Source organism: Fistularia commersonii, chromosome 1 (assembly GCF_037954325.1).
Source record: "Fistularia commersonii isolate RoL2024-O1a breed Wild chromosome 1, RoL_Fcom_v1.0, whole genome shotgun sequence".
Lineage (NCBI taxonomy): Eukaryota > Metazoa > Chordata > Actinopteri > Syngnathiformes > Fistulariidae > Fistularia > Fistularia commersonii.
The window spans coordinates 3,570,100-3,581,439 of record NC_141284.1 but is presented as its reverse complement, the minus strand read 5'-3'; the positions used below and the strand labels follow the sequence as shown (position 1 = coordinate 3,581,439).

Here is an 11,340-nt window from a genome sequence, read left to right as displayed (position 1 = left end):
CACGGTAGGAGATCTATATCGACTAACCCCTCACTGCTTTTTCTGTTCTTCCTCGCCTTCCTTTATCCCGCAGATGTCGGCCACCTTGCAGTCCATTCAGTCCGATTACAGCGAGATTGTGACGGAGCGCGACGCTCTGTTGCTGAAGCTGCAGCTGCACGAGAAGGACAGGGATCGCGTCGAGAGGCTGGAGGAGGAGCTCAGCCGCATCAAGCTGTCGCTGGAGTCGGAGCTTCGCAGTAGGCAGCGTGTCCAGGAGGAGAACGAGAGGATGGGGAAAGATTTGATCTACTGGAAGGAGCAGTATGAGAGTAAGCAGGGGCTGATTAAGGAGTACGACTCAGAGAAGGAACGCCTGGAAAGGGAGAAGAGCTCCCTGAGGAGCGAGATAGAGAGGCTGATGAGGGAGCTCAGGGAGCTTGAGGAGACCTATAAGAGCAGGTTGTTGAGCCTTCAGAAGGAGCTGCAAGAGCTAACCATCATCAGACAAACCCTGGATGAAGAGCTGAGGAGAGCAAGGGAACCGCCAACTTTGGATCCCTCCACGCTGGTCTTCGATGGAGTGCGAAAGCCGGTGACGGCGGACAAGCTGCTCGACTGCGGGGTTTTGGACAAAGTAACATTCGACCAGCTAGTGAAGGGCAACAAGACTGTGCCCGAGGTGTCGGTCGACAAGAAGGTTCCTCTGAAAGGGACCGGACCAATAGCCGGCGTGATAGTCGAAAGCCGGAAAGGTCCGGGCTTCCTGAGTGGATCCCAGTATGCAATGACTCTCACCGAAGCCAAGAAAGGAAACCTCCTGCCACCAGACAGCGCTGACCTGCTACTGGACGCTCAGGCTGCCACGGGCCACATCATCGACCCCAGAACTAATCAGAAGATGACCGTGGAAGAGGCTTACAACCAAGGTGTAATTGACGAAGACGATCTCGGGAGGTTGCAGGCGGCAGAGGCAGCAGCTGTAGGCTACAATGGTCCGGGCACAAACAAACCTCTGTCTGTATTCCAAGCCATGAAAAGTGGGATGATTGACCGCAACACAACACTACGTCTCCTGCAAGCCCAGGAATCTGTGGGAGGCATCCTTGATCCCGTTCTCAGTGTCTTCCTTCCCAAAGATACAGCCATCGAGAGGAATCTCATCGACAACGACATTTATCGAGCTCTGAGTCAAAGGCCCGAGCTTTACCTGGAACCAGAGAGTGAGGGCGGTGTAACCTATGCCTCGCTGAAAAGGAGATGCAAGGTGGATCCCCATACGGGACTGCTGCTCCTTCCTGTCACCGAGAAGGTGGACCCCTCCCAGCTGGTCTTCGACGGGGTTCGGAAACCGGTAACAGCCAAGCAGCTGCTGGATTGCGGCGTCTTGGAAAAGCCAACATACAAGTCACTAGAAAATGGAAGCAAGACAGTCCCAGAGGTATCTGTAGACAAAGCCGTGAATCTCAAAGGTACTGGGCCTATTGCCGGCGTTTTGGCCGGGAGTCAGGGCAAAATGTCTTTGTCAGAGGCCAAGAAACAAGACCTCATCCCCGCACACAGTGCGGATTTGCTACTGGAAGCACAGGCCGCCACAGGCCACATCATTGACCCCAGAAACAACCAGAAGCTTACAGTAGAGGAGGCCTGTGCCCTTGATGTGGTGGACATCAGAGATCGAGATAGACTGCTGGCAGCGGAGGCCGCTGCTGTCGGCTACAAGGATCTGAGCAAGCCACAGCCCCTGTCGGTGTATGAGGCTATGAAGAATGGTCTCATTGACAGCAAAACCGGGCTCCGTCTGTTGCAGGCCCAGGAATGTGTCGGAGGCATACTCGATCCCCATATCAGCGTCTTCCTCCCTAAAGATACTGCAATCAAACGAAACCTTTTGGATGAAAGCCTCCGAAGTGCTCTCAACAAGAATCCCGAGTGTTACCTTGATCCAGACACTGAGCATGGTGTCAGTTATGCGGCGCTGAAAAGAAGATGCAAGACGGAGGTTCACAGCGGCCTACTGCTTCTGCCAATCATAGAGAGGAAAGATCCTTCCAAAGTGATTTTTGACGGCGTCCGCAAGCCGGTCTCAGCCCAGCAGTTGCTTGACTGCGGAGTCCTTGACAAACCAACGTTTGATCAGCTCTTGAAGGGTGAGAAAACTGTCCCAGAGGTGTCAGTGGATAAAAAGGTCTTCCTAAAGGGAACTGGGTCCATCGCCGGTGTTGCTGCCGGTCCTTTGGGGAAAATGTCCTTCGCTGAGGCAAAGCAACAAAACATTATGTCACCTGACTGTGCTGACATGCTATTGGATGCTCAGGCTGCCACCGGCTACATCATCGAACCCCGGACAAATCAGAAACTCACAGTAAAGGAAGCTTTGGCCGGAGGAGTAGTGGACTGGAGGGACGAATCGAAGTTGCTCGCTGCTGAGGCTGCCGCTGTTGGCTACAGAGACCCAAACACCACCAAGCTGCTCTCAGCTGGTCAGGCCATGAAGAAGGGACTGATCGACAGAGACACAACACTGCAAATTCTTCAGGCACAAGAGTCTGCTGGAGGGATTTTGGACCCGGTCCTCAGTGTATTCCTGCCAAAAGATATTGCTAAAGATCGGGATCTCATCGATGAGGACTTGTATCGGGCCCTGAGTGGGAGTCCTGAGTGCTACATGGATCCAGACACCTTACAGCCGACTCCTTATATAACCCTGAAACGAAAATGTACAACAGATCCTATCACAGGCCTTTTGCTTCTCCCTGAGCCTAAAAAGCCAGCGACAGTCCAAGGGCTCAGGAGCAAGGTGTCGGTAATTGATCTGGTGGACGCAAACCTGCTGGAACGATCAGACATTGACCAACTTAGCCAAGGCAGACTGACAAGCCAGGACATCGAGTACCGCCTGAGGTCCTACTTGCAAGGATCTACCTGTATCGCAGGAGTTTACGATGAAGCCAGTGAAAGCGTTAAGCCATTTTATCAGGCCATGAAAGATGGGCTATTGCGACCCGGTACCACACTGGAGCTTCTGGAAGCCCAGGCTGCCTCAGGATTTATCGTGGATCCTGTCAACAACCTCTACCTGACTGTCAATGATGCCTACAACAAAAGACTGTTTGGGCCGGAGTTCAAGGACAACCTGCTAGCGGCTGAGAGCGCTGTGACTGGTTATAAGCTTCCTGGTACAGACAAGATCATCTCACTCTTCCAGGCCATACAGAAGGGTCTAGTCTTAAAAGGGCATGGTATCCGTCTGCTCGAGGCCCAGATCGCCAGCGGGGGTATAATTGACCCCGAACACAGCCACCGGATCGATATCGATATGGCCTACAAGCGAGGGTACTTGGACGAGGAAATGAACACGATACTGTCTGCTCAGGATGCCGAAACCAAGGGCTTCTTTGACCCCAACACAGAGGAGAACCTGACCTACATGGAGCTGAAGAAGCGCTGTACCACAGATAAGAAAACTGGGCTAATCCTTTTGCCCATTGAGAAGCAGGACGAATCAACTCAGAAGAACACCGTAAGAAAGAGGAGGGTGCTAATCGTGGACCCGGAGACTAATAAAGAGATGTCCGTACGAGAGGCATACGACAAAGGCTACATTGACTACGAGACCTTCGTAGAGCTATCTCAGCAGGAGGGTGAGTGGGAGGAGATCACCATCACTGCCTCCGACGGTTCCACACAGTTCCTCATCATTGATAAGAAGACCGGCAGGGAATACGACATCAACCAGCTGATGGAGAAGGGAGTCATTTCTAAGTCCGATTTAGATCAGTATCGCGCTCAAGTCATCACCCTCTCTCAGTTCGCGGATATCATCACCGAGAAGCAAGAACAGGGGTCGAGACCCTCAAGACCGTCAACAGCCGCAGGCACGTCCTCGACGGCATCATCGACTTCAAGAACATCAGAAACTTCACGTGTGACTTCGGTGGTTTCCTCATCGTTGTCGTCGTCTTCGTCAAGCCTGGCGAGGCCCCTGTCGCCGAGTCTGGGAAACGTAACCACAACCAAAACCACCATAGTCACAGAGAGGGACGGCGTGGTCAGCAACGGCACCCAAGACTCAACCGACTCCCACAAGAAAACATCCTGTGTCTCCGTGACTCTGTCCTCCCTGGCTGAAAGCGTTGGCGAGCAGAGTCCCATTGGCGCCATCTTTGATACAGAGACTTTGGAGAAAATATCCATCATGGAGGCCCTAAACTGTGGCCTCGTAGATTCCATCACTGCCCAGAGACTTCTGGAAGCCCAGGCCTGCACCGGGGGGATCGTCAACCCCTCCAACGGCCGGAGGCTTGGCATCCAAGAGGCCTGCCGCCAGGGGATCATAAATGACGACATGGCCGCTAAGCTCAAGCCTGCCCAGAAGGCCTTCATGGGCTTCGAAGATGTGAAAACCCGGAAGAAACTGTCTGCCGCAGAAGCCATAAAGGAGATGTGGCTGCCTTACGAAGCCGGCCAGAGGTTCATGGAGTTCCAGTTTTTGACAGGTGGGCTTTACGACCCGGAGCTGGGCTGCAGAAGAAGCCTTGAAGATGCCTTGAAAATCGGCTGGATAGACGGGAGAACCGCCCAGAAGCTCCAAGACATCAGGCACTACACAAAGAACCTCACGTGCCCCAAGAGCAAACTCAACATCTCCTACAAGGAAGCTATGGATAACTGTCTGGTTGAGGAGAACACCGGAGTGAGGATGCTGCAGGCCTCATCCGTGTCCTCAAGAGGGATCAGCAGCCCCTACAATGTCTCCAACCCCGGGTCCGCCGCCAGTTCCAGGAGTGGCTCACGACGAGGTTCGCGCCGGGGAAGCATGGACTTGGGCTCCCCCTCCTCGGCACTGATCTATAGCCACACCACCCTCACCACCAGAAGCGTCAAGTAGAGACGAAGCACAAGCCAAACGCAGATCCAAACTTGTACTTCCATGACGTCCTTCAAAATGAAACCACAAACTTCTGTGATTGTTCTGAAAACGACTTCAGGTTTATGTTCTATGCTTTTATTTTTCCGGTTTTTAGCGTCAGATTTGCTTTGCTCTTAAAACCCGCGGTGCGAAAGGATCAGGAGGAATTGTGAAATTGTACTAACATTCAACTGACAGCCGTCTTTGCGAATGTGGATTCAATTAAGTGTGTATGATGTTATTGTTGCGCCAACCGCGATTGGCTAATAATCTCTGAGATGTATTTCTGCTTTATTTTCCACAATCATATTTTAAAAGCTTTGCTCTGTTAACATGACCTTGGGGACGGGGTGGGAAGTGGGGGCGTTGTTGGTGGCGCCTTATTTTGTACCGCAGTTGTCATTAATCACTGGGTTCTTGCACATTGCTTCCTCCACTTTTGTAACAGTTTCTTGATTACTAAAAATAAAATAGTCTTTTGCTTAAGATGGCTTGGTTGTCATTCACCCTGCACGACAGGGACATTTTTAAAATAGTCATGTACAAAATAGGTAAGGGTAGCTAGGGGAAGGGGTAGTTTTAATATCTAATATTTAGCTGTGACTATTTTGATATATTGGTATGAAATGCAAAGAGCAGTATATCGTTGAATTGCTCCACGATACGTTTGGAAAATTCCATCATTATCTTCTCTGTCGTAGCCACCTTTATGTAGGCTTATGTAGGCACTCTCTACCTGAAGCGCACATTTCCAGAAGATACCTAAGTAAGATTTAAAAGTCCCAACGGGGGGCTCTAAAGGTTTATTGGCCATTGGTTCAGTATTTATTAATTTTAGTGATGTTGAAAAGTCAAGAAGTAAACTCAAGAATTAACTGTAAAGAGAGTATAATCTAGGTTTTTATTGCTGTCACCCCAGAGCAAGCATACAAGTCAACAGGGTTCTTTCTGGGTGGAGTGTCCGGATCCTCCTGCCTGGGTTCTCCAGGCTCCTCGTCTTACGTCTCACAGCTTAAAACAGTCAGCAAGTTCATTGAAGACTCTAAATTGCCTGTAGGTCCAAATGAGAATGAATGGTTTGGTTTATCGAAAAGAAACCCTGTGATTGACAGGGGACCCATTGGTGATAATCCCCGCCTCTCCCATCAGTGTCAACCTTGATTGGCTCAAGCAACCCCCTTTGACCGAGAAAAGAGAGCGAGCAGTATAGATAATAAATGAATAAGGAAAACAGATGTCGGCCATCACACATCCAAATTTTCACAAGGGTTCAAGGAGTTCCTGTGTGAAGCTGCTTTATCAGAGGGATCGATGTCAACCCTCCAGAGGATCCCAAGGATCTGCTCAAGGTCAGTAGCTAAAGTGCTCACTGAATTAAATCACATTTGTATTCTTTACAATGACTTTTACCATTCTTTACAATTCTTTACATTGCAACTCCTTTATATCTGGAGTTTATTCAGCTGAAACTGTGGTTATTGTCTCACGATAATATTCAAGGAGTAATTTCCTGGCATCATCTGGCTGGTTTATATTCGTCCCCTTACCTCCATTGACAATATCTGTAAAATATAAACAAATTATAAGTCACAGTTTCTTCAGGGTTTATTTACAAACTTTTGGCTTCGCCTACAGCTGCCCTTCTCACCAGAGCACAGGTTTTATTTGAGGATTGTGTTCAAAGTATTGTACCTTTACCATAAGACCAAGAGAAATGGGACAAAAAAACGCCACGTCGGAAAAAGATCCCAGCATTTCGTTCACAGAAGCACCAAGACCTCATCGTTTCTCCCAGTTAGATATTTCATGGAGTCTTGGTTTTGTCTTGGATCCCGGTTCTTGTTTAAAAGGCAGACAGGAAAACCAGGGTATCATCAGCGTACAGGGAGAGAACCCAGCGGGGGGGCCGATGTTCAGGACCAGACTTGGTCGTGGATCTTTTCATGCATACACAGCAGCCGGACAGTTTCTCCCGCGTGTCCGTCATCACAACCTGTCACTGTTTCCTTTTGCGAGAGGCCACTGTCCAAAATTTCGCAATCATACCTTTGTCCCTCGGTGTGAGTTCTCAGGTGCGTCGTCATGTTCTCCTTCCGGGAGAAGCTCTTTTCACAAACGCTGCAGCTGAACGGCTTGTCGCCGGTGTGCGTCCTCGTATGCCTCACCATAGTTCCCTTTTGCGAGAAGCTCTTTCCGCAAACATCGCAGCCAAACGGTTTCTCCCCAGAGTGTGTCCTCATGTGCCTTGTAATGGTTCCTTTCCGCGAGAAGCTCTTGCCGCAGATACCGCAGCAGAACGGTTTCTCCCCGGTGTGCGTGGTCATGTGCGTCATCATGTTGCCCTTTCGCGAGAAGTTCCTGTGGCACAGGCTGCAGCTGTACGGCTTGTCCCCCGTGTGCGTGACCATGTGTCTCTTCAGGTTTATCTTCCGCACAAATCTTTTCTTGCACACGGTGCAGCCGAACGCTTTCTCGTGGCTTACGTGGCCTGCTTTTCCCGCACGGTTTAAACTCGGTTGGGTGCGACGGGTTTCCATCCGGTCCTCGCTGTCTTCAGTCTCAGAGGAGTCCGATGTGCTGTTGCCCCTGTCGGGTTCAGCACCTCCAAAATCATCTCTGTTGGCTTTTGTCTTTTTCTGCTGAGTTGCGTCGCTCGCTAAAGACAAGGCGTCTCCACTATCGCTACATCGACCCCAATGCAACTCTGATGACCGACGTTTCTCTTCATGTTCGCCGCTCTTTACAGGGGTGGGACTGAATGGAAACTTGCGGACATCTCCCACATGACGCTGCTCTTCCTCCTCACAGGGCCAGGGTTCCTCCTGTTCCTCGCTGATGTGTAGAGGCTCCAGGTCCTCCTGGTCCAGGCAGGAACTCCACTCCAGCCGCTGGGCATCTGAAGGTCACATGAGACGGAAAACAAAGATGTCGGTCTAGGATAAAATTTCCCACCGATGCTCAGGCACCTGAATCACACATAATGTGCTAAAATCTATTTATTTAATGATATATGAGTCAAGAAACTTCAAGCTCAGAAAATATAAACCCACCATCGGAGGTCAATGAAATCATTTGAATTGATGTATTTGACTTAAAGCGGTGGACGGTTTGCAAAAGTAGGTTCTGACATTTCCGGGGATTTGATTAGCCTTTATCAAAGATCATTCTGTATTTTGAGAGATGAACGCCGCCATGAAAACTTCATATTGAATAATACCGGAGATGTTCTGGTTTTCATACCAAGATGCCATTACATATTTCGGGCAATGGGGTGTACTATAACTTGTTTATATGCAGGTTGCATGTAGAAGTGACATCACGGAGGTTGACTGCCTTCAAGAAAGAAGAAAATGTAAATTAATCTATTACCATTACTTTATTTTTTTTAATTTGAATAGATTTGTGTGTGATTTAGGTGGAAATTCTCATTTTAAAGTAATTTTATGTGACTTTTTGCTATGTTCTGTGTTTTTTTTCTTCTTCTATATTAAGGTATCTATTGTGCTGGTGGCGTTTGACGGGAATTATGAATACATACATGGTGCAAAGAAACAAACAAATGCTACTAATTTTTTTTCAACAGAAGATCAACTTCCTAAGATTTCAATCTGCCTAAATAATGTTAATAGAAAATAACACCCTGCCATACACACACACACACACTCAAGTTTTAAGTTTGAGCAGGTTTCAGCTGTGTATTAGACCTTCATCTGGATTTCACTTACCCGAATCTCCCTCAAATTTCCTTCGAGGACAAAGAATCTTAATCTCCTTCACATCCATTGAACCATAAAGTGTTTTATTCTCTCAGACACGATTCGCCCGTGTGTGTAAGTGTGTGTGTGTGTCCAGGTTATGAGGTCACACAGGTCTCCATGTGTGGATAACCTACTCTAGAATTGTGTTGCTACGGAAACTGTTTCTGTCACTTGTTTTAACTAACAAGATGGTGTACCTTTTGACATTAATTCTTCATGAACATGCTAACTGTTCACAGGTGTGTCGGACCTTCTTGCTCACAGATGTCGCTGTGTGACGTCAGCGCCTCCCCTTTCCATGCACGCCATCTATGTGACATCACAACGTCCCCCCTGTCTCCCCCCGGCCTAACCCTGTGAAAGACGGCGTCATTTCTGCAACTCCTTCTGTGACATCATGGCGTGCATGAACGTCGTTGCTGCAGAACCCTTGTTGTGTCAAATGGTTGTGGACGCTGATTCATGAATCGACAAAGTACATGCTCATTGTTCTTTCTGTTACTTCTATTATTGTCAGTTTTTGAGCAACAGACTGACACTCATAGGCTGGCACTTTTTTTTGAAAATTTAACATTTAGTGACTAATTGCGATAATGTGAAGCCTCTGTTTCATAAAATGTCTCTGACCTTCCAAAAGTGTGATATGCCCGAAAGAACACATTTATAAACATCTGAGCTCATTCTACAGCAATGAGAGAAGCAACAACAGTGAAAAGCAGTTTTTCCGATTTTTTTAAAGGACACCTGAAGTACACATGTACATCAGTGGGCGGAGCCACTTGCCGGGGGCGTGTCAGAGGTGGGGAGACCGCGGAAGTAAACAGCTTTCCGGAAGGCATAGCTTCGGTTTTTCTGCTTTTTTGCCCATGTAGCTTCCTTCCTATCTCGTCCCAGGGGAAGGAAGTATGTATTCTAGTATTTTAGTGTTATTAAGAGGCCACTCGGCGGCGGACAGCCGGTAAGATGCTAGCGTGAGCATGTGGTGGCGGTCAGCAGGTAACATGCTAGTGTTAGCATGCGGCTACTTCCTCACCTGCCCGCACTCGTTACTTAACATCCTCAATAATGTTTATTTGGAAACAAAAGGCTGATTCACAGAATTTCAGGAAAAATATATATTCTTAATTGAAAAAAAAAAAGCAACAACAAAACACCCCACAGCTATTATCTAATGCATCCATTGTTTTTGTGTCTAAAGGCCGGACATGTTTTGACTTTCCCAGTGGCAGACAATATCAGAAAAAAACAAAGCAAAATGAAATGTACGCGCAAATGTATTCTACTTTGTTAATAGACCCGGTTACTGGGAATCTTTAAATCTTAAACCTTGACAAAAAAAGTCTCACCCGCTTACTGTAAATTGTAACTATTTATCTGGATATATGTTCATAACTGTTCAATATTTCATTTCTTAACAGCGACATGTACTGTAATTTTTATATACTCTTGTGCACTCCTTATCTTTCACTTGGTACTTAAAACCTTAAGACATTTTATAGTAGTCTTCACTTGTTACTTAAGACACTTTATTTGTATTTCCTATTCTACCCTCTTTCTTTTTACTGTTTATTTATCTTTTACTGTTTTTTTTACTGTGCAGTTTTTACTGCACATCTTTACAAGCTAAACATTGTGAGGTCATATAGATTTAATAATATGTTTTGAGAAAGTCTCTGTAACCACTTCAGTTATTGTTTAGTTGGTGTTCTTAATGGGTTTGATGCATCAAAGTTAACTTGTTATGTAACCAATTGTTTTGTCATTGCGAGAATGGAGTTACAGCCGCAAAAACTTGCAACATTTTTCGCAATTGAGTTCAGTAAGACGAGTCGCCTGACAGTCTGAAGAGTGAAAAGACATCTGATTGCCTCAAATGCACGAAGTTGTTACTGATTAAAACAATAGTTTCCATATGCTGCCACCTAGTGGAAAGTGACACTACCAAAACGAATATAAACGGGTAATGCAACTCCTATGATACCTTCCCCTTTTCTGGCTATCCTTCATTGTTTTCATTTACATCTGCTTTATTTAATGATATTTATCAGTCTTTGTTTTAAATTTCAATGCATTTTTTTCTTTTTAGTGGATATATATGAGCCAGTATACTCTGGCCTGTTATATTTTTTAGCTGCAAACAATGTTGCAGAGGGAAAACTAATAGAGGATAAAGGCTTTGATTTTGCTTTTAGCTTGAAGGAATTATAAGAATGAAGCTCATGGGTAAAATGAGTTGCTAACGGGGAAAAAAAACTTTTAAATGTAATGCTAAAACTAAGAGGATGGATCTGCGTTTTTAGCCAATCATGATGTTTGTTTCATCAATAAAAAACTGCCTGTAACAGTGAAGGGATTACCTATTTATTTTGAAATTTTAATTGATAAAAAAGCTGTTCTTCTATTTTAATAATAACCGACACAAGATGGAGAAGGTTGAATTCGCTGTGGTGACCGCTGAAGGGAAAAGGAAGAAGAATTATATATATTTCTGGTTGCTTTTCAAATTTTCTCTTCTTCTATTACTCCAAAAATATGATATAAAAAATCACATCATTATAAGTATTAGAAAAAATAAATCAGTCGACTCCACATAAAACCAAACATTTTTGGTAGTTGAGCTGAAAACAAAACTAAAACAGCAGCAGTATCTACTTCCGGTTGACGTCATGTCACGTGATCTCCGCCTGCCTC

General features: G+C 46.4%; 2 protein-coding genes across 3 annotated transcripts in view; one reads left to right on the top strand and one right to left on the bottom strand.

Annotated features, from left to right (window-relative positions):
• Window positions 1-5,376, top strand: part of dspb (desmoplakin b) — a 31,631-nt gene extending 26,255 nt beyond the window's left edge. For both annotated transcript variants that reach the window (XM_086144537.1, XM_086144529.1), the window contains exon 24: window positions 74-5,376. In XM_086144537.1, coding sequence (XP_086000663.1) covers window positions 74-4,870 — 4,797 coding nt within the window. In that variant the 3' untranslated portion in view covers window positions 4,871-5,376. The remainder of the gene's footprint in view (window positions 1-73) is intronic.
• A 1,428-nt stretch (window positions 5,377-6,804) lies between these two features.
• On the bottom strand, window positions 6,805-8,674 carry LOC147237141 (uncharacterized). Its single transcript, XM_086166010.1, has 2 exons — window positions 8,617-8,674; window positions 6,805-7,787 (listed from the first exon to the last, which is right to left on the bottom strand). The coding sequence occupies exons 1-2, from the start codon at window positions 8,672-8,674 to the stop codon at window positions 6,805-6,807; spliced, it is 1,041 nt and encodes a 346-aa protein (XP_086022136.1).
• Window positions 8,675-11,340: the final 2,666 nt, after the last annotated feature.